The 21,557-nt window shown below is 38.4% G+C and overlaps 1 protein-coding gene across 6 annotated transcripts in view; it reads right to left on the bottom strand.

Annotated features, from left to right (window-relative positions):
* The window catches only part of NFIB (nuclear factor I B), a 168,230-nt gene extending 146,987 nt beyond the window's left edge, over nucleotides 1-21,243 (bottom strand). For all 6 annotated transcript variants that reach the window (XM_030969257.1, XM_030969259.1, XM_030969260.1 and 3 more), the window contains exons 1-2: nucleotides 20,900-21,243; nucleotides 14,351-14,882 (exon numbers count right to left, since the gene is read on the bottom strand). In XM_030969257.1, coding sequence (XP_030825117.1) covers nucleotides 14,351-14,882; nucleotides 20,900-20,929 — 562 coding nt within the window. In that variant the 5' untranslated portion in view covers nucleotides 20,930-21,243. The remainder of the gene's footprint in view (nucleotides 1-14,350; nucleotides 14,883-20,899) is intronic.
* Between the last annotated feature and the right edge of the window lie 314 nt (nucleotides 21,244-21,557).

Here is a 21,557-nt window from a genome sequence, read left to right as displayed (position 1 = left end):
TCAAGTACCACCAGGGGAGGTTTAAATTGATTATTAGGGTATAAATTGATTACCAAAATAGGTGTCAAGCATTGGAACAGGCTGCCTAGGGAAGCAGTTGACCTGCTATCCCTGGAGGCAGTGAAAAGAGGAGTAGATGTACCACTCAGGGACTAGTGGTGAACTTGGCATCACTAGTTTCCTAGTTGGATTTGATGATTTTAGAAGTCTTTTCCAACTTAAGTGACTCTAGGATTCCATGTGCCACTTTCAAAGAGGTCATGTGTTACCAGAGACAGAGAAATCATCAACAAAAACCGAAGGCACCTTTGTCAATAAAATGCATAATGACGAGGATGTGTACCAAACAGCATGCACTCAGACTGGAAACTACATATCAAACACCTCATGACAGACACAGTCATATGCATATATTATTATTATTATTATTGGAAAATAAAGCACACATATAACAGAGACAAGTTCAAATTAATCTGTAGTTACTCCAATGGGCAAATTTTTCTGGAGTAGATTGACATCATCCTGTAGGGAACCCAAAGGAGCAGCTTACATGAAAGCACATGAAGATGACAGATGAATGCAATTTTGCTGCTTTCAGGACCCACATGAGCTTCCTCAGACCTCACCACGATGTTTCTGGTTATCACTATGTTGTTATAACGCATAGGCAAACTTTGTCAGAATCAAATTTAAAAACTGTAGTCTTTTTGGAACTTTCATAACATGTGTACCTTAATCACTTAATTCTGTTCCGTTCATTTTGACACCTGTTTCCAGGGCATTATCCACTACTACTAGCACTTCATAGTGTCTCAATTGCACTTTTTGGTCTCTGACAAGGGTGCCTATCAATGGCAAGAGAAGTGTCATAAGCACAGAGAAGACACAATCTCATTCTACTGTACCATGGAATTTAAGAAAAAAATCTATGTAGAGCACTCTCTGTAGGTTCCTCACCAGATGGAATAGGGAGTTCTGTGTTAATGCTCGTCCCACTGTGAAACGCGTCAGCAAGCCCAAGTTACCAATAATATGACTTGAATTCTGACAAGGTCAGACTGGCTGGACTATATTTAAAACACTTTTATCTTACTGGAATAGGATAATATGTTCTAAGACTATATACCAGAGGAACATAAGACTCTTCTGCTGATTTAACCTAGTCTCAGAAGCTTAAGCTCTATACCGTGCTTCAGGTCAATTACAGCTGAACAATGCAGAAGAATAGCACAGGACTCTAACACAACACAAAGTGAATTAGTGTGGCCTTCTGATCGGCGACTAAGCAGATTTTGTCCAGAAAATCAATTTAAAGACTGCAAAAATCTGAGAGAAAGTTTGTGTGATTTTAGTTGCTCATTGTTTGAGAAGTCAAAGCTCAGAAAAGGAAGAAATTTTACTACTGTATTAGCACCACTAAACCTTGAAATTAGAAAGAATATCAAGTGATCCCCTGAACCACTTCTCTGCTAGACCAGGTTTAGGGATGTCATCTTAGAAGATGCTCCCTAAACCTGTCCCTCATTAAAAAAACGCTGTCCTCATCATTAGAAAGATCCTGAATTTTTTTCTTGGGCATATTCATAACTGATGAAATGTTGTGGCTTTACTTCTTGACCTACCTATAAGGAAGGCTAATCAGAAAATTAGAAAGTTTCTGGCTACCTCCAAATAATTCAGACTTTTTTCCTCATGTACACAGAGCAACCAAAACTAGACAGCATTGAAAAACATTGTTAGTTCTTTCAGTTGGATGCAATTAGTAGTGTGCGAGTCCTTCCAACAATTGCAACTTCATTCTAGGACTTGGTTCACACTCCTGAATGATCAATATAAGTATTTGACTCTATGACAATCCTCATCCTGAACCTGAATTACATCTTTGAATGCCCATTCTTTATGTCACACAAATATTGAAGGACAAACAACAGATTAATTGCTGGCCCTAATGCTGTGTTTGGGAGTGCTAAGAAGCCATTCCAAATGTTCCAAAAAGGATTAATGCAGTATAACAAGTCTATTTAATTACTGAAAGACCAGTGATCCTCATTTTACTATAAGCAGCTTTTCCTTTATTTGGAGGTTGTAAATAGAACAGAAATCACTACAGGACAACTATAATTCTTGTCCCAGAATATTCAAGTTATATCCACAATATTGTGAAAAAATGTATGAACAGCCAGGAAGATCTACATACACACACTGCATTTGTGCATGATAAAGCAAGATCAGCATATGTTTTAAAATACACCAGAACTCCTCACTATAAAGTGCAAAAAACAATTTTAAGTTCTAAGTAACAATTTGATATGTTTTCTTAACTAAAAAAAAAAAAAGGCAGCAATTGAGCCAGTTAATGTAATTATACATAACTTTAAAACAAATTCCCTTGGGTTTAATAAAACCACCTAAGGCTATGGCTCCTACAACATAAGCCTCTACAAGTCACTGAACTCCAAGCCATAAACTCACCTATGAATGCGTATATGGCAAAATCACAACCTAATATCCCTTAAATTCTATGTCTGAATCCAAAGGGCCAATCAATTTTTCAATTCTCTTTTCTGCACAAGCTGGTTATTCTTTAACTGGAAGTTAAACAATAGAATAAGTTTTGATGTTAACCCTTGTTTTGCTGTAAACTGCACTGCTTCAGTATCAGCTGGAAAAATGCATGGACACACCTCATTTTTGAAAATTATTACCACTTCCCACTCTGAGAAGCAGACACAGTAATTTTATAGGTGTTGGTATGGCTAGCTCCTCACCAAACCTAAAATACCATCATAAAGGAAGGAATGAGGAAAGCAGTGACTGAAGGAGTAAAAGTAGATGGCATTCTGGGTCCAAACAACACAGGCTACTAATTATTTAGGAGCATTTCACCACAATCACTTGGGGCTCCAGGGAAGGCTCGGCCCTCTGAGACTCAATCCTGGACTAAGCCCCTACAGACCAGTGTTCTGCCCATCAGCTGCCTCACAAATCAGACTTCTCTAAGTCTGGGAGATGAAACAGGATGGCCAGCATGTTCCAGATAATAGGTACACTGTTACATTAGCTTGGGTTTCATCTCACACCTCACCAAATTCCTCACCATCCATCCTGAGCATGGGACCACAGTGCAGGAACTTTAGTATTCAAGTGGCCCACTTGACTGAAAACCTGCGATGAGAGTAGAGAGGACATGAAAGCAGACTGAGCTCATAGGCTACCCCTGCAGGCACCGCAGATGCCTCCTTTGTGGTTGAATGTTGATGAATATCCACACAATTGTCCCATAATGAGTGTTTCTTTTATCTTTCTGTCTGGAGTATATTTTTGCTTTACTGTCACAGGGCAGGGAAACTCAGAGGGCTGTCTGTGCCAGGTCCCATCCCAAGGGCCAGCCCTGCCCTGACGGAAGCAGGGATGACTGGAAGAGCACTGCTCCCAGCGCCCCGCTCCCCTGTGAGGGGCCAGGCCCGCTGCAGGGTTTCGCTCAACACCTCTCCTACAGAGCAGTACCACCGCAGGGCTCACAGGCAAGGAATGCTCTGTGCCGGCCCTCCCTGCTGGGGCAAGTTCCTTCTGTCTGGGCATGAGAAAACTGGGTACAACATTTCTTTACGACACAGAGTCCTCTTGGGGGCTGGGCACCAGCACATGGGTTTTGCTTGCAGTGGAATACAGGGACCTTTTAGTCAGTACTTATCTCAGTTTTTATCACAATCCTTGCTGGGCCAACACTGAAGCAAGAGGTGTTCTCTCTCCCCGGGTCCAGAGACACAGAGATAATTAATTAACTTGCCTGCAGTCACCTGGTGAGACAACGGTGGGGCTGGGGACCAGGGACAAGGATTTTTTAGTCCTTGCAACTAAACATTGAGTCATACTTTACATTGTCATCACAGCCATAGCATTCAAGTTCCTCTTACACCAGCATTCCCACTCTCTTCCTTCAGAGGAACTATGTAACTGCAATTAGAAATCACACCTAGCTTGCAGAGTTTCACACAGAAAGAAAATGTTTCATCGTATACAAGTGCACAGGAATGCTGTATGTAAACATACCATCTGATTTCCTTTTCAAGAAGCAAAAAAGAATAAGTTTACAAAGAAATCAGGTGTACTGCAGAAATACAAACCTGCTCATGTGCTGTGAAAGTCAGTGCACAGTGCTGTGAAAGAATATGGCATTTAAACTATGTCAACTCGATTGAATAAATCCACACATATGAGCAAAGTCTAAGGCTAAGGAGTTAAAAAAAGAGCATACCAATTATCTGATGACCACAGGAATACAAATTTACTTGCTTTATAATGGTATCAGTACTAGTCTATAAGCTTTCTTAACCTAGCCACAGATTTTTGACAGATCCAGCCACTGATTTTGAAAGGCTCTACTTCCTAAAGCAGTGTCACAATGCGGCACATAATTAGATGTAATACCCATTTCTACAAAATAAACTGTCCCAGCAGTCAAATCGTTGGTAATTATGGGAAACAGAAAGTCTATATCAAGAAGCTGACATTAGCATCTGAGATACTGACAGTAGGCAGCCTGTCAGGGTAAGCAGCCAATGACTGCCCTCCACCAAGAATAATTCTTAAGGATGGGTAGCTTCCACTAGAAATAATGTATTCCACTTTTTTTTTTTTTCACAGAAGTCATATAAAGATTGTTCTTTCTCCCTTTTACTAAGATTAGATACTGCATCAAGCGTAGTGTTTAAAGTCCTCTGCTTTAGAACCCATGACTACTTTTAAATACAATCTAGGTCTTTAGAAATCAATGTTTTGGTATTAAAGAAATCAATAGCCACTTATGACATTGACAGGAAACACTCCTCCATTTTATGCCAAAAATCTATTTTGATCACTCTTGTGTCCTAAAAATTGTGCATACTCATTAGATTTTCATCACAAAATATTTTCAAAGCAGAACATTCTTCCCAGCACGTCCCACTCAAACAAAGCTCACAGTGAAATGGGATTGACTAAGACAGATGGTGTTTCCCCTTGAAAATAGTGACCCCGTGCACCCCAACATAACAGGAATGCACAGCAGTCTGAGAGGGGATGGGGTTTCCTTCAGCTCCCAGAAATTCCCTCATTACCTCTTCTGCTACCAAGGGCTGTCAATTTGTCCCCCTCGCTGCCAGCAAACAATAGGTGGTGACATCACCAAAGGACTTCCAAAGGAGGATACAGATGCTCTGGAGGGACACTGAAAACCCACTGGGGTGTAAATTCAGAGCCGAGGTCTTCTTGTCAGCAACCACCACAAAGAAGTGGAGGAAGTGGCATGGCCACTGAACAATGGAGAGGTCAAGCAGATCACAGCCATTTCATGACCCAGACAAACCAAGGTCAAGAGATTCAGGTAGCAACTTGGCATGGGCATGAGTTACAGCACAAATGAATTGTTTTAACAAATCAGCTTTGGTCAATTAAACCTAACAAGATGTGTTGCATCACATAGCCAGGTTCTTGACACTAAGGCCAGGAGATGAGGCCAGCCTCGTAAAACACATCTTTTAACATGGCATAACAAATTTAAGGTAATCCATCTAGAAACTTGCAGATGTCAGAGTAAGCTGTCTTGATTAGGAGAAATTTTCACACTTTTAAATCAAGGACACTGGAGTGGAGTTATCCCTTCAAAAATCTGGCATCATTTTCAATGGCATTACTCAGGCAATGGAAAGCTGATGTTGCAGTAAGTATATTTTCTGTCTCTCAGACACAATGCACATCTGTAATAATCTTCTAAACATTTCCCTGTTAGCCACTTCACAAAAAAGGCTGAAAATGGTTTGGCATTTTAGCCCAATGCAATTCACAAGCAAAAATATATACTGTTTTAATTTCATTCAATTTCTAAAGCCATAGAGTTTGTAATTACTGAATTCTAAAGCATGCACATTGTTTTGTTTCTATTTTAAAGAAAAATATGCAAATCTTATGACACCTCAGAAGACTGCTTATGAGGGATATGGCAAGGAAATTGACTGGAAATTAAAATACAATGCTAGATTTAAGATAAATAGATAACCATCTTTCAGTTGTTTAAATTGATCCTTTATGAAAAAATGTGTAGTAACTCAGGTTAATATTGCTTGGAGATCACGAAGTCAAATACGTAAACAATATGTTCAAAACATAGATACTTAAAATTATCAATTGTTAAATAATTCCAAACAATGTAGAATATACTTACCTGTGTACACCATTTGTCTCCAACAAACAATCACAGAATTTTTTCCCTACTTTCTCAACAACCAAGTTCCTCAGAGTTCACTACCTGTTCATTTTTGCATTTGGCTTTCCTGTTCATTTTCTAAGGAAGAAAATGGGAACAGTTTTGATCAATTTCCATGTGTATTTTATTCAGAGGGGAAATAAAAAGCCCGCTTAAAGCCACTGAGATGTCTTTAGTGCAGGTGCCTTTATGGAAGGACACTGGAAAACTTGACATGTCCCTTCTACTCTGAAGATGTGCAATTACTTAATAAAAAAGTGCAAGGTTTCGCTGAGAAAAAAGAGTGCAATGATTGAAGGGGATTCAGCTAAGCTTTCACACCATTCCACACCACAGGAACTTCTCCTTATTTCAATAGTATTTCTTGGAGTAAAAACAAACAAACATACATGTCATTTAAAAATTCCAAACACCACAGGCAGTTAGGAACAAATTAAGGTTAAAATTACTCCAAGGACCCCATAATTTTAAGTGACCTTTCTGACTTGAAGAGGGGTCTCATATAAAGTGGAACATAACACACAAGAGTCATAAGGCATGAAGGCAAAAGCTCTGGTCCTCAGGTAATCTAAAAACATTCGAAACACTATGATTGATAAACAAACTTTAGACTATCAGCCATTTCTGAAAATGCCCCCCAAACACCAAGTGCCCATCTGAAGTGCCCATCTCCCACCACTCTTTTTAGGGGCAGGGCTGGGATGGGACTGGGGGTGGGGGGCAGGTGGACTAGGATAAAAGTCACATTACAATGTTGATATTCCCAAGAAGCAGCTAAAGAAATATATTTATTTAAAATTTAAAAAGCACAATATACCTCAGAAAAGGAAAGAATCCCCGTCAGAGAAGAACTGGTGGGCAGAGCACAAGTAAACTTTTTGTCAGTAAAAAGATGGTGGGGGGGAAATATAAACAACTGTGCTAGAAGAATGCTTCCAGGTTCACACACAGCTCACTGCTACAAGACCCTATAATAGACATGCCAAAATGAACTCTGCTTTCTCTAAGATAGACCTAATAATCTGAGATTTACTTCCCTTTTACTAGCTTCTGAGACTTTATCTTCAAACCTCTTCTAATCCAGGTTTCAATTCCCTGAGCCATGGTTTTAGCAAAAACTTCTAAAAATTCCACCAGAGTTTAAAATTACAAAAATTAAAAAGAGATACAGAGTAAAATCATGAAACCTCCCTATAATTAATGACATCTTGTTTGACATCTGTCAAAAAAACTGAATAGTATCAGAGACTTCCTTCCCTTTTCACATTCACTTAGTATCTGTAAAGCAGCTCCTAATAAGGAGCCTTCTTCACCCCACAGTGGAAGGAGTAACCCTATTCAGTTAACATAGCCATTTAACTTGATCTGAAAACCATCCTAGTCCCAGCAATTACATCAAAGAAACATTTCACCTTGCTGTTGAGACTGGAAAGTAACACTTCAGGAAGCCTCTTGAGTTATAGTGTTTGGTATTGTGGACCACCATTTCAGAGGGCCACCTGTCCTTGACATGACTATGCTACTACACTAGCAGCAGGGAAGAGGAGAAGGAGGAAACACAGGGAAAAAAAAAGAAAGCCAGATAAAGAAGTGGACTTGACAGCAACTTCATGCAATGAACTCTAAAATCCAACCTGCAGTGGCATTTAGCATGCAATTATTTTAATGAAGTTTTCACAGTTACAGTGAATTCAAATATGGATGAACATTTAAGAAATTTAAAACATAAAATCCTGCTTTAAATTGAGGTATTTCCTTTATTAATTAGTCCTCTTGTATATAGTTTAGAATAATCCTTTTTGTTCACAGTATTCTGTCTGAAACAACCACAAAGCAAGAATTTTCTGATTAATTTTCCATTCTTTACTTTATCACTTCTTGTTTTGAACTAAATGTCACTCATAAATTAACAATGACCTCTATGTTTCCAAGCAGCTGAACAGAATTTATTTAAACTTAAGTTTCTTTTATCTTAAACACAATTTATGTTATTAACCGTGTGAAAATTAGTGTATCAGGTAAGAAAAATCAGAATTAGGTAAATGTTCCTTCCTGAAATGCACATATATTTAATTCCTGTTAACAGGAATACTAAATAGTGCTAAATAGTGGAAAATTTCCTTTTCTTTTTCATGACCCGCATTCATACTCTAAAGAAAGCTTTTTTAAATTAAAAGGTAAAAATTAAACATTTTGAATTCTGCAGACCTATTATCTGAATGCTAGTTCACACATCAATGTTCTGAAAAAATGAAAATTGCTAAGTGGCCTTTCAAAATATTTCAGAATCCTATATCTTCATAAATAAAGTAGCCATAATAATCAATTCAGAAATATTATTACATCCATATATAGACTGGATTAACCTCCATTTCCTAATGGCAAATGTCTTTCTTGCCTACAATTTTCAATGCAATAGAGACAATCAACAACGAAATAGTTATCCAAAATTCTACATTAGAAAACTAGAAACTAATAATAACAGTGTCTTTTTCAGTTGACACAAAAAAGTTTTTTTTAAATTGCGTTCTCTTCACACCTCAACAGACTGGAATTGTCCAGAGCAATTCAGGTTTAGAAAGGTTGATTATTCCCTATGAGATTTTTAAACTACTAAAAGCTCTTCTCTTACTAGAGCAGACAATATATAAACTCATACTTCTGGTTCTGTACTGGCTTTCTGATTCAAAATTGAGATTTAGAGCAGGGGATGGCATGCCATCTCACTGTGCAAGAAACAAGGTCCTGGAGCATATGGAAGCCTGTAGGTACAGGCAGTAATAAGCTCTATTTCCTGCTGTTCCTGCTGTAACTCATCATTTGCCGTGTAAACTCCCAACAAATCACCTTGCACTTTGATATAACCTTCTGCAAAACAGGTAAAATGTTCTACTGTGTGTTCCCAGGTAAAGTATACAGAAGAAGGCAAATCATTAACATTAAATGAAGTAGAAACAATCAGCAAATGTTTGATTCATCTAAGCCCATTGCCTTTTTATTAATTGTATGTGGGAACATCAGTGCACACAAAAAATGCGAACCCTCATCCAAAATCTGTCTGGGTGGCGTGGTATTTAGGCATATGACCATAATATGACTTAACCAGGAACTGCTTAAAACATTATTTTGAGTGTGATTTTAAGTGGAAAATTCATGTAGTCACAGCAAACTAACCAAAACAATTTTATTATCATTTTATAATATTAACAGAATGACTACACAATAAGTTTACTCAACTTACAGAATGAAAACTCAAATGCAATGTAAAACTACTATGCAAACCTCTTTCAAAATTTGAGCTCCCTATAGACATAAATTGACAAAATTCAAAAGGCTTTAAAAAAAATTAAGCCATTGATAAACCCACCCACTCCTGCAATTCAGACATATCTCGCTAAAAAAAGAATTACAATTCCTTCTGGAAGAGGGCATGTTTTCCAAGTAAGACAAGACACACGTGTTGCCAGGACTGTCTGAATTGGGAAAGCGATATCCCCACTTGGCTGGGGATTGCCAGTTTGCTGGCATTAAGCTCAGGGCAGAAGTGTTTCAGCTCGATGCGGCGGCGGCACCCTGCACCCAGCTGAGGTTATCTGCAAGTGCTCTCTTCAGGAGCATGGGCACCACACCGGGGTGTGCCCGTGGCCCCGCCCATGCCCCCCCAGTGGGGCATGGCACCTGCAGCACAGCAGGGCACTGCCAACATCCCCAGCACAGGGCCAGCTCAGCACGAGAGCCCTGCGCACAAAATTCTCCCCTTGGCCGGTCAATGCCCTCGCTGCTCTCTAATCTTTCTCTTGCTTTTTTCCTTTTTTTCCCTGGTCCAGTACCCCCCCTCCAATCCTCAAGAGACAGGACACAGTCTAGCAACTCAGGGACTCACATAGGCCAGGCTTTCTTCTGCACAGTCCTTTGGGTAGAGCTCCTAATCCTTCTTATTAATTAACGAGATAATAGCAGTTAACCAGAAAGCAATATTAATGTTAACTATCTAGGAAACTTCCAAGAGAAATTATTTATTCTTTTTGCCAATTTCCTGATAACAAACTCGCACAGCTGGAGCTGTGGTAGCATCTTGATGGTGTAAGAAGTTGAAAAACGAACAGTGCCTGAACACTACGGGACTAAGGACATCTGCATCTATTTTCTTCCCCACTCCCTAGATATTTTAAAAGAGCCTCTCCTCCTTTGACTCCAGACTTTATTAACAACTGGGAACCTGGTCTCCCCCAGTTATATCAACCTTACAGAAGGACAAAAGGGAGTGTAAGCAGTAACATGACTGATCAGAGAAATGTACTCTGAGAGAGACATGCACTAAAAACACTTAAAAATCTTAACATTTACATGTAGCACTGCTTCAGTTCTTTAAACTCTCTAACTCCCAAGGTGTACTATGCTTCATTCAGTATATGCTGAATTACCTAACATCAAGTTTGCATTTTATTCATGCTGCAAAAAAAAAGTAGTGGAGATGATGAGAGAATTCAGAATTCTGCAGACAAGGCACATTGCTATAGATATTTTAAGTTTTTGGAAAAAATAAGGCAATTTCTAGTTTTTTTTTTTTAATTAGTCACTGTAAGAGTAAGTAAAACATCCATATGAAGGAGAGATTTATATTATCTTGGTTCTGTTGCAGCAAACAAGTACTGCAGCTTTCATTCACTGATTGTCAAAAACTTTCCAATGTGCCCACTGCAATGCGGATGCCAACCAACGAATCAAAGGCATTCAGCAACTAGACAAAGAGGGTCTGATGCCAACCTCGGTGCCACTGGCAACCATTATTGGCATCAAGCACATTGTCTGCCTTTTTTTCCCCTCTCCTGGCACTCGACAAACAAAATGGCGGTTCTTGTAGCAACGGGAACACAGCATAAGCGCTGTGCTGAATTAAATACCATCAAATGATTTTATGGACTGAAATGCATTTCATACCAAATGATAGACACTCTCTGATGCTCACAGGAAAAAGAAAAAAAGGGCAATTCTGTCAATAGAAACAATGTTCACACCATTTTCAAGTTTGGGTTTTATAAACGATCTGTGTGGGACACACGCACCCCCCTGATACACACAACAAGCCCATAGAAGCCCGTTGTGATTAATACTTATTTTCATGTTAAACATTGATCACAATGTATACTTCCTATTTTCTTCCTCCTTTTCAGTCAAAGGAGCAGCATTGAAACCTATGTCAATCTACTTTTTTTCTTTTTTTCTTTTATTTAAGAGGATAGCATAAAATTAATAGAGGGGAAAAAAGATGCTGAATTTTAGATGAGCGAAAAGTAGCATCTGATGAAGTTCATCAATGATAGAACTTCATAGATCAGTCCTTATTTCTTCTTTCAAGGCAGACATGGAAGTAGAAGATCTTTTTGTTAAGAACTGAAAACATTATTGACACTTCTAGATCTGGAAATTGTCAATATATTGTAACATTACTCTGCACTGCAATGCGGATGCCAACCAACAAATCACAGACATCCTAGGCTAAACAAAGAAGGTCTGATGCCAATCCTGGTGCCACTGGCAACCATCACTGGCACTCGAACTATCCTTCCTCCTCTTTTTTTCCCTAATCTTCTATTTTAAAGCAACAAAAAAAGCAAACTACTTGGCCCCTTTTTTCATTTTGTGTGCTAATTCCCTCTTCATATTTTGATCAGCGATTTAATTTTTTTATGTTTCCACTTAGCTTTTACATGGTGCTATTAGGCATTTATATGTTCTGAAAGATAAATAAAAAGCAAAACGCCATATGTATAATGCAACATTTTTGGTTGACTTCATGCATATCTTTCACAGAGCCTGGCACTCTTAATCAAATACCCTAAAAAGTGCCACAATTAACCTGATTTCAATGAATATAGAAAATAAAAGTTTGATAAAATGGAAAAAAATTACATAGACTACTTAATATAACTTTTTCAAGAAGAAAGCCAACACATGTTAATGGAAGACTTAAAGTAAAGCAGCAAAATACAAAAGACATGCAGTTAGCAATAAACAAAAGGGTCTTCTATGAGTGACTTGGAAATAGAAATTAGCCATCTTCATTTTCAGTATATTCTCAAAGTAGTATTGTGTAACTTTGAAAGTTATAATATTACAACATGCTTAACTTCCTCATTTCCAATTAGACAAAAGTGTTTTAAATAAACTTATATTCTCAATACATTTAAATCAACAAAAGCAGCTATGCCCTGCAATTCCTTCTTCTCCCACTTCAAGTTACTGCCTTTCAATAACTTATAAGTCAACAGTGTGTTAAGAGTACTCTGACCCCAGTTTCTTTGGCTCAAGAGGTACTTAAACTGTTTTGCCTCCCTTTGTAGTTTTGACTTTTAGAGACAGGTAAATCCATAGAATTAATCAGTAAGTTATCACTTACACTATATGCATTCATAATATAATTTGATTTTTTTTCTACAAAAAGAATTTAAAGGTAAAAATTACTTGTAATTAAGCTATTTTGCTTAATGTTGTCAAAGAAATCTTTCTTCCTATATTATTTGAGGTCAGATTTACCAGACTCCGCAGCTACTTAAAAGTCACTGTAAAATACCTAAATGTGTCTACTGCTGTGGAGAGACAAAAAACCCCAAAAAAATACCAGGGGTGATGGGAGAAGCGAATATTTTTTTCACAACAAATAATATATACATTCATAAAAACAGTTCTTCACTTGCATGAAGAAATGCTAAAAGAGAATTACTTAAAATATTTCATTGTGCAGCTCTCCTCTTAAAAAAGAAGTATACACCAAATGAAGCCATGCAATTTTACATTTTTGTTACCAAGAAAATCAATTCAATTTGTTTTCCAGTTAAATCCCATAGTTATTTACCAAGCATCAGATAACAGCCTGCCATCTGCCCTTCCGCAGGCCATTTCTACCTACTACCAGGCCAAGTTGTGAAATGGCCCACCATCTGCAGATGGTCGAACTTTCCCTAGTTGAGATCTATGGCTAAAAAAGAAATGCATTATTACTGCTGATCAGCCAGTATTACAAAGACACTTAGAAGACAGTATCATTATCAGAAAGAACCAAAATGACCCTAACAGAGAAAAAGTCTTTCAGAAGACTTACTATCAGAGAAAATAAAAAGAAAAAAAAGAAAAAAAAAAAAAAAAAAACAACACCTTTATCTACTTACAGCCATTTACAATTTTAGGGAACCTGCCTATGGGTATTGTTATTGAATATCCAATATATGAAATATGGCTAGTAGGTTTTCCCCGACACGTGATTATCAGAAGCCCTGTTTTTATTTTCATTCTGTAATACTAAGTTTAAGAACCTTTTCCATAGAGCTCCTGCAATTTTCCACGTTTCAATTACCTGCCAAATAAAAGTATATGAGTGTGATTATGAAAATATACTCATAAAAATTTCTCAAAATATTATGACCTGGATCTTTGCTTTAAAGCTCAAATAGATAAGATGAGCTACTGATGTAAAATATGAATAAAACATTACATATTGTGTGCTGCAATTCTGATTCTATTTGGCATTTACATGAAATACAGCTGTGATAAAGTATTTTCAAGCTTTGTTTTATAGGTATGAGAAAGTCTACAATTGCTCTTCAACGTGATCAGTTTAAGGATTACTTCTTGTTAATTATAACAACAAAGACAATAATAAGTATTTGTAGTATTTATTGTGACTGTGCAATCGCATATACCTGCATCTGTTCTTAATAGTACTGGGGTGAGGGGTTTTGTTTTGTTTTTCTTTAAAAACAGAATTTGAAACCAATAATGTTTTCTGAAGTCACAACTATGTATTGCCACTTTTTCACAAAAAATAAAAGGCAACTTCAGTGGAATGAAAGTACTGCCTTGGTACGTGTCTCTCTCGCTCGTGAAAGAGGCACGCATGTCAAATATGCGTGTCACACCGGTCTGCAGAAATATGTATGTGTTTAAGTATATATGTATATATGCTGATTTACAAATGGATATGTAGCCACAATACATCTATGGGCCACAGAACAATGTTTCACTGGAAGCCAGCCCACAGGGGAAACAGGGCTACTTGGAGTCAGAGTCTGACATACTAACATAGAAACATGACAGTCTGCTTCCTACCTTGCTCCTGCACGTAGTATGCCAAAAACAAATCAAGCTCCTTGACTGATACTGTTATGTGATGCGGCTGGACGCAAAGTGCTGGATTTGTGCAATGTGGGGATTTCATGAGACGTTCTCCATCCGTACTTTCCAAGGGGATGCCTTTGAACAGGATCACCATGACTAGATCCAGACGCCAGACTTTGTCAGCCTGTCGCAGGCAATCGATTCTCCTAATCTTGCCCTTCTGGTCAGGATTGGACAATACACAGCATGGGTGCTTCTTCCCAGTAACTGTGAGCACAAAATCCTCCCGGAACTCTTGGCGAATATCTTTGCGCAGCTTGGCCAGGAGCCTGGATGCCCACTTCTGTTTAATTTCAGGCTTTTCACTAAGTAGCTCATCCTTGACTGCTCTTTCCTCATCCTTTGACATTCGTTTTTCATGTTTCTTAAAGTACTTGCGTTTTCGAGCCTGAAGATTGAACCAAGTATAGGCAATTGCACGGACATGTGGAAGAAGTGCCTCAATGAACGGGTGAAATTCATCCTGTGGAAAGAAGTGAAGGAAAATAAGAAGAAGATAACAAGAAAACTCAAAGTCAGCAAGTTCTCATAACCAAAGCACCATCAAGAAACATTTCTGAAAATCTTTAAGTGAAATACGAGATGAAGAGAATAAACACGTAAAATTTACACAAATTTCATATTTCATTCTTTGAAAGAACTATGTGAAAATTTTATTTGTACTCCTCCCCTCGCTTCATCCCACAACTCTGCAGAGACAACATAATTTAAGAGATGCTACCAAGATGTTTTGTTCCTAACATTTAAATATTTGAACAGCTAACATCAAGAAAAGTACCATTGCACAAAGAGGACACTGCACGGTTTTAAAAAATCTGAGCAGAAATGTTCAGAAGGCTGAGGCAAATGCCACAGTTCATTTCTCTTCTCTGTGGCACAGAAACACAAAGCATATACATGCTCAGTGTAATGCCACACAGTTCCCGCTTTTGGAGCATGCTCTCAGCAAGAGACTGCTGGTGGCATAAAGAGCATGCGCCATTAAACTTGATCCATTTTCTTATCAAACGTCCAACATTCCAGCACTGAAACAGTACCATTCCAGTGGTGGTAACTAGAGAAACCAGTATACAGTAAGGAAAAGCAGGCAAAAGACACATGTCATATACAAACCCTGAACAGAAACTTCTGTACTTTCAGCTCTTCTCGCTTCCCTCCCACCACCCCCAAGATCTGTAAAATTAAGACTTTATGAAGGTGAAAACAAAAATTACATTTATGTCCTTCCAGCAGTTCCACTGTGAATTTTGAAGCCCCACAGAGTCAGTTAATTTGCTAACTGATCACATGAGTGTGGCAATTATTCTAAACCCCTTAAAAATCAATCTGAGGTGTACAATGAAAAATGGCAACTTGGCACAAACTTTGCATTCTTTGTGTTTCTACATGCTGTGGCAAAGAGACATTATGAGTCCACCGCTGGTCCAATGCTGCTTTTGTGAAATCCATGCCATTTATTTACAGTTTCAAAATATCCCTTTCTGTTGTCTGACTTCACCTGCAAGTTCTTATCTTCTGCCTAGCAGCAATATGGATTGCATTAAGGAGGTAATGCTTAGTTGTTGTCTACAGGCACATCCTATAGCAATTAAATTAATTTCATTTGTCTGCTTAAAGTACCATCCTACACATCCATGTTAATATCTAAATAGACCTTCCCCAAAAACTTATTTTCCATTAACATGTCTGCTGTTTAAAACACTGCAATCTGCTTATCAAACATTACTATATTTTGGGTTGAAAGGGAGACCTTAGGGGAGGTATCCTTCTTCCTGTGTGTAGGGATATTTAGTTTTAAATACCACGCAGATTGCTCATCATACTTAGTGGCACAGTGCAATCAAACTAAAACTGAACCTTTTTTATGCAATTATATTCGAGAATACAATTAACAAACTACTATTTTAGTTACGCTGCTAGACAAGGAATGAATTATGTTTAATCAATAGGCTGATTAACTCCATTAGGTAAAAATGATGAAAGTATAACTCATGGTCTCAATTATAGAGTGCAGACTGCCATTGCAGAAGCTTCAGGCAAAGAATTCCATATTTAAATCTTTGAATTTCAAACAAACTTCAAAATTTCCTGAATGTTGCAAAACCCACTAGATCTAGTTACCTCTCTAACCATCCTCAAATCAAGTAGAAAACAACAGAAAAGTTACAAGCAGTTTACCTATGATCATGTTGTCTTCATAGAAAAAAAAATTAAGCAAAGGGGGGGGGAAAAGGAAAAAAAAGAAAAGAGAGGCAATATAGGAAGATACTTCAGGACATAAACAATTTCATTACAGTATGATTCTTGTCAAAGACCTACAAAGGCGACAATTAAACTGATTAGTAGTTTCCAGCAGAGATTTGAACAATTCTGTTACTATACTGGCACATAAAACTAGGCCATGGAAAGAGTTAAACCACAATCTGTTCTTTGTGTGGGAAGGCAGTACTGCTCTGAGCAACCACAGCCCATGATAAGACTTCCCTATCTTCATATGTTTTCTGATGCCATATATTTTTCCCTTACAATTATAACTACTAAAGAAAGTTTATTTTTTCTCCTACAGAAGTCATCTTAATTGAAGTATTGAATTTTTTTTTTAATTAGTAGAAGCATAATGACCGTACTGTGTTAAGTCCTCACAATTCATTTTAGGCTGAATAAAACAGATTTACTACAGATTTTGAAAATTCTTACAGCTGGGGCTAAAGGTGGGGTGAAGGCAGGTGGCTGAAGAGCCTTGGGAGAAATTAATTTTTACCTCAATACAATGATTTCTCCTACATCTAAACAGATTTTGGCATTTATAACTTAAAATGGCAATAAAATAAACATGGACATATTCTACATTAGTAGAATATTGCACATCTAGTTTTAATTTTGAAGAAGAGCATCATAAATTATTAAATTATTTCAGATTGACTATGCCTTGAGGTAATGCATATAGTATTAACAATAATAACCTATAGCACTTTATATCTATGAAAATTTTATAGAGAATTTCACTGATTAAATTCCAGTCTGTAGTAGCTGAATGTTTCCTTTCCAAAAATAGGGAGAAAAAACACCACAAAAACATGCACACCAGAAACTCCAACCTTTTAAAAACTGTATTCAGGTTTTTCTTTCACAGTATTGTTAAGTCCTAAAGATATACATATAGGTGCAAAGCGTTGAGAAGAAACATGGCAAAGAACATTTGAAAGCAATTTTATCAGATTTTTTGAGCTATTCATTGTGCACCTGGAATACTTTCAAATGAAACTACTATTTGACATGGGGAAGTGCCCATAAAAATGATCCTAAATGGACATTTGCAATTAATCACACACATTCTCCACCAAATTTCCTAAAAAGATATCAACAGAATTTTATTTTTCCTCCTTAATATTCATATAGACAATAGTGAATTATTTTTTTTGTTTTTATGTGGCGCTTGCTCATGTGCCACAGTTGCTTTTGCAATGAAGTGATTTATAAAGGTAAGATTTTCAAATGTGATATCAAATAGCTAATGAACCATTGTGCACTGGCAATTTAAATTAAATAGAAGTTACTATACAACATCCATGTTCCTTGCAAAGAAAGGAAAAAATAGCAGTCATCTAATGACAATAGGTAGGCCAAGTTTTCTTTATTGAAAAGATAAAGAGGATATGCAGTTCTCTTCTCCTATCTTTCACTTTTAAACTTTGCATCAGCCCATGTAAGCTCAAATTGAGGACTGTGCAGTAAATACACCAGGCAGAAGTATGGAAATTTTATACAGAAATCTTCATCTACTCATCTTCCCAGCACAGTTTTCTCATGCCTAGTGAAACGTATAGGTGCAAAAGAAAATACTACATATTCTGAGATTTTGGACTACTGTAATATAAAAAACCACAGCAAAAATATCACAAGAGAGCAAGCACTAAATGGCACGCAGTAAACTACATCCTGTTCATGCCTCAGCAAGACAGATAAATCCAGTTTCTAGGCATTCCAAAACACAGAGAAAGAGGTATGTGGGAAATAGAGGAAGGGAGCCCGCAAAATTAAATTGCATTTGGTAAGTTTTCTTCTACCTTGGAGTGATTTTCACCCACCAAACTTTTATTGTAAGTGTGATGGGTAACACTGCAATCGACAAGGTTTGTCTTAAAGCTGTACTTTGGATTTTAGACTTGTTATTAAAACGTGCTTCAGTGCTGTCTCAGCACAAACTGAACTACCACTTTCATAAGTAGTTCCATCTAAACAGGTGTTCTGTGTTTACTTCTACCAAAATATTTTCTTCTGAACCTATACTACCACAGTCGATGTGCATTGCAAGAGTCCTAGAGACAGAGAACGCAATAGAGAGAACAATTGTGGCAGTAATGCTTTAATGCAGTTGCTACTCCAAGTGAAATGAGTCAATCTTTTGCCTTAAACAAATAAAGAATACAAGGTTTAAGTTTTCATTACTGATGTCATTTTAATTTTTAATTTATATAGAGAAAAAGAAAAATTTATAAACTTCTCTTATCATTCCAAGGAAGTAGAAAAAGACTCCAAAGTAAAATCAATTTGTTACGTTGTTACATGTATGTATTACCAAATGTGAACTGTCCCTGCATGGCGCGTGGTAGACCATGGTTGTAAAATATTATGGAGAAAGTACCAATGCACAAAAGCCAGGAACTGCTTTCTTGGATTAATGGTAGTAGAAGTACAATGTAGCATTTTTTATACACCTGAGTGCAGTATTTTAATACAAATTTGTAAAGAATGAGGAAATATATTACATCAATGGGTCCAAAAAGAAAATATAATTTTAAAAAAGTCATTAGAGAAGGAAACAAGATCGTGAATTATCAACGTAAAAGAGGTGTTTGTGAAAACCTGTGTCTCAAATGCAAAAACTGCTTTATTAACTTGTACTGTCAGGTTTATATTCTGATGCAGAGGTCTTATTGCCCATCAATAATCCCACATGGTGGACAGCCTACACAGAAATAATTTTGCTAACCACAGATTCCACGCTAAGTAGTTATTTCTAAGTGTGTACCTGCAAGCAAGTGAGTCTCTGTTACACAAAATGCTTCCTGTTTCTCTTTTGAAGAAGAAATATCTCAATAACACCTTTTTCCAGCTTTCTTCCTCTGCAGCTCACATTTACTTACTGAAAATATCCATATCTAAGTCAATCACACTTAGATGCCAAACAAAATATAAACAATAAAAAATGTGTCAGCCAAAAAACTGCAGGACTGTGTCCAATCACTGAATAAGCCTTATCATTGTTTCCATCTTCAATCACAATTTATGAATACTTTAGTCCTTTCGAATTACAATGGTTTGTAACTGCAGAATAACTTAAATCATACTTATTTATTCACTGTGCAACTGTAAGTGTATCGTTGGCCTCTCCGTAGCAGCAGACATTACTTTCACACATTTTCTGCTTCTTTAGCTATTTGTTGCACCAATGCAGAAGCAAGCAGTTATCGCTTAATCAGTTTACATCACATCCTCCTAAGACAGACTTTCACGAAAGCTGAAAACTATCCCCGGGCTTTGCAGACAGGGTTTGCCGTCCGAAAAAGGCTCCGGTGCCCCGGCGCTCGCTCGCCGATACCGTACAGCGGCCGAGGACGCTCCAGGGGCACCCGGGGAACTTCCCAAAAATGCTTCCGAAACCCCTCAGGTTTCAAAATCTGCGCTTTGCCGCGGCGCGGACCCCCGCTCGGGCTGCCCCCGCCCTCCGCGCCCCGCTCCGCGCCGCGCCGACCGCCGCTCCCCTCCCGCCGTCCGTCCCGGTGACAGCTGCCGCTCGCCATCGAAAAGCGGCCGCAAGCGCGGCTGTAAGAAAAGGGTCGGTCTTTCCCCGCGCTGGGGAGAGGGCACGCTCCCCCGCCGGCACCACACTTTAGCGGGGAGGGGGAAAACGGCGTGCCCTTGTATAACCGAACCAGAAAACACTGCACAGCTTGGTCATCCCCGCTCACATCTCCCTCATTGTTGGCAGCCTGCATATTATTAATTAAGCATAAGACGGGATTACTTCGCACCGGCCAGTGGTCGTGTCTTGTCAAAAAAACCACTTTTCCTTTCAAACCCTTTCATTAGGCTGTGTGTAAACAGGCGAGCTGAAAAGAGTGCAAATCGTTTGATTCCGATCAAATCAATACTTCTCAAACACAGGTTTTTAGCATAATTATGCTCATTTCCAGTTTGTTAACCTTTGACTTCTTATGCACCAACAATTAACAGTATTTGTCTACGGGTGACACTTTGAATGGATCTCCCCAAAACAATGGCGTGGTACAGTTTATTCTTTAATATTCCCTCCTGAGAGAGGAGTTTGGATCTGACAAACAGTTACGACTGTGCTTTAACCCGTTACAACTACTAGCAATGACTCATTAATAACCCACATACACAATTAAAAAAAAATCCCAACAAACACGTGAAAATAAACAATTTAACAAATAAATTAAATAAAAGCGTCTATACCTGAGTGAGACAGATTGGAGAATACATCATGACTTCGCTTTGAGAACACGCTGCCCGGAGAGCCCCTAAGAAAAGCCTCAAAAAGGAATAATTTCATCTATTCATTTTACAGTCATCTGAGACTCAAGGAAGATGAAATCAATCAGGACGGGGCTCTGCTCTGGATCACCACAACTTCACAACAAACCCCAGTCCTCCTTAAATAGCCAAAGATTCAAGTTCACTCCGTGTGCTAGATTTCCCGGGGTGAAATCCAATCTACACTTTTAACCCTCTTGTAGTCGGCGGCGCAGGAGTCTTGCTTTTGCTGCTGCTGCTGCTGCTGGTTGTTTTGCAGATGAGGGGGGAAGGACTCGGGGGGTGGGCGGGAGGATTTTTTTGTTTGGCTTTTTTTTTTATCCTTTTTTTCCTTTTTTGCCCCCCTTTTTTTTTTTTGGGGAGGGGGGGCGGTGTTTTTTCTTTCTTCAGAAGTTGGTGGTGCTGCCGTAATAACACGACACTGTCACCACACTTTCGAAAGTTCAAGGTTACAGCCCGGAGCGGAGCAAGAGGCTCCCGAACAGCGATGGCAAGCGAAACTTCGCCGGGCGGTCAGGACCGCGCCGCAGGGGCGCGCCGAGGCGGGGGCGCGCTCGGGCGGGCCGAGCGGGCGGCGCGG

The sequence above is a fragment of the Camarhynchus parvulus genome, chromosome Z, assembly GCF_901933205.1.
Source record: "Camarhynchus parvulus chromosome Z, STF_HiC, whole genome shotgun sequence".
NCBI lineage: Eukaryota > Metazoa > Chordata > Aves > Passeriformes > Thraupidae > Camarhynchus > Camarhynchus parvulus.
This window is presented reverse-complemented; position numbering and strand designations above follow the sequence as displayed.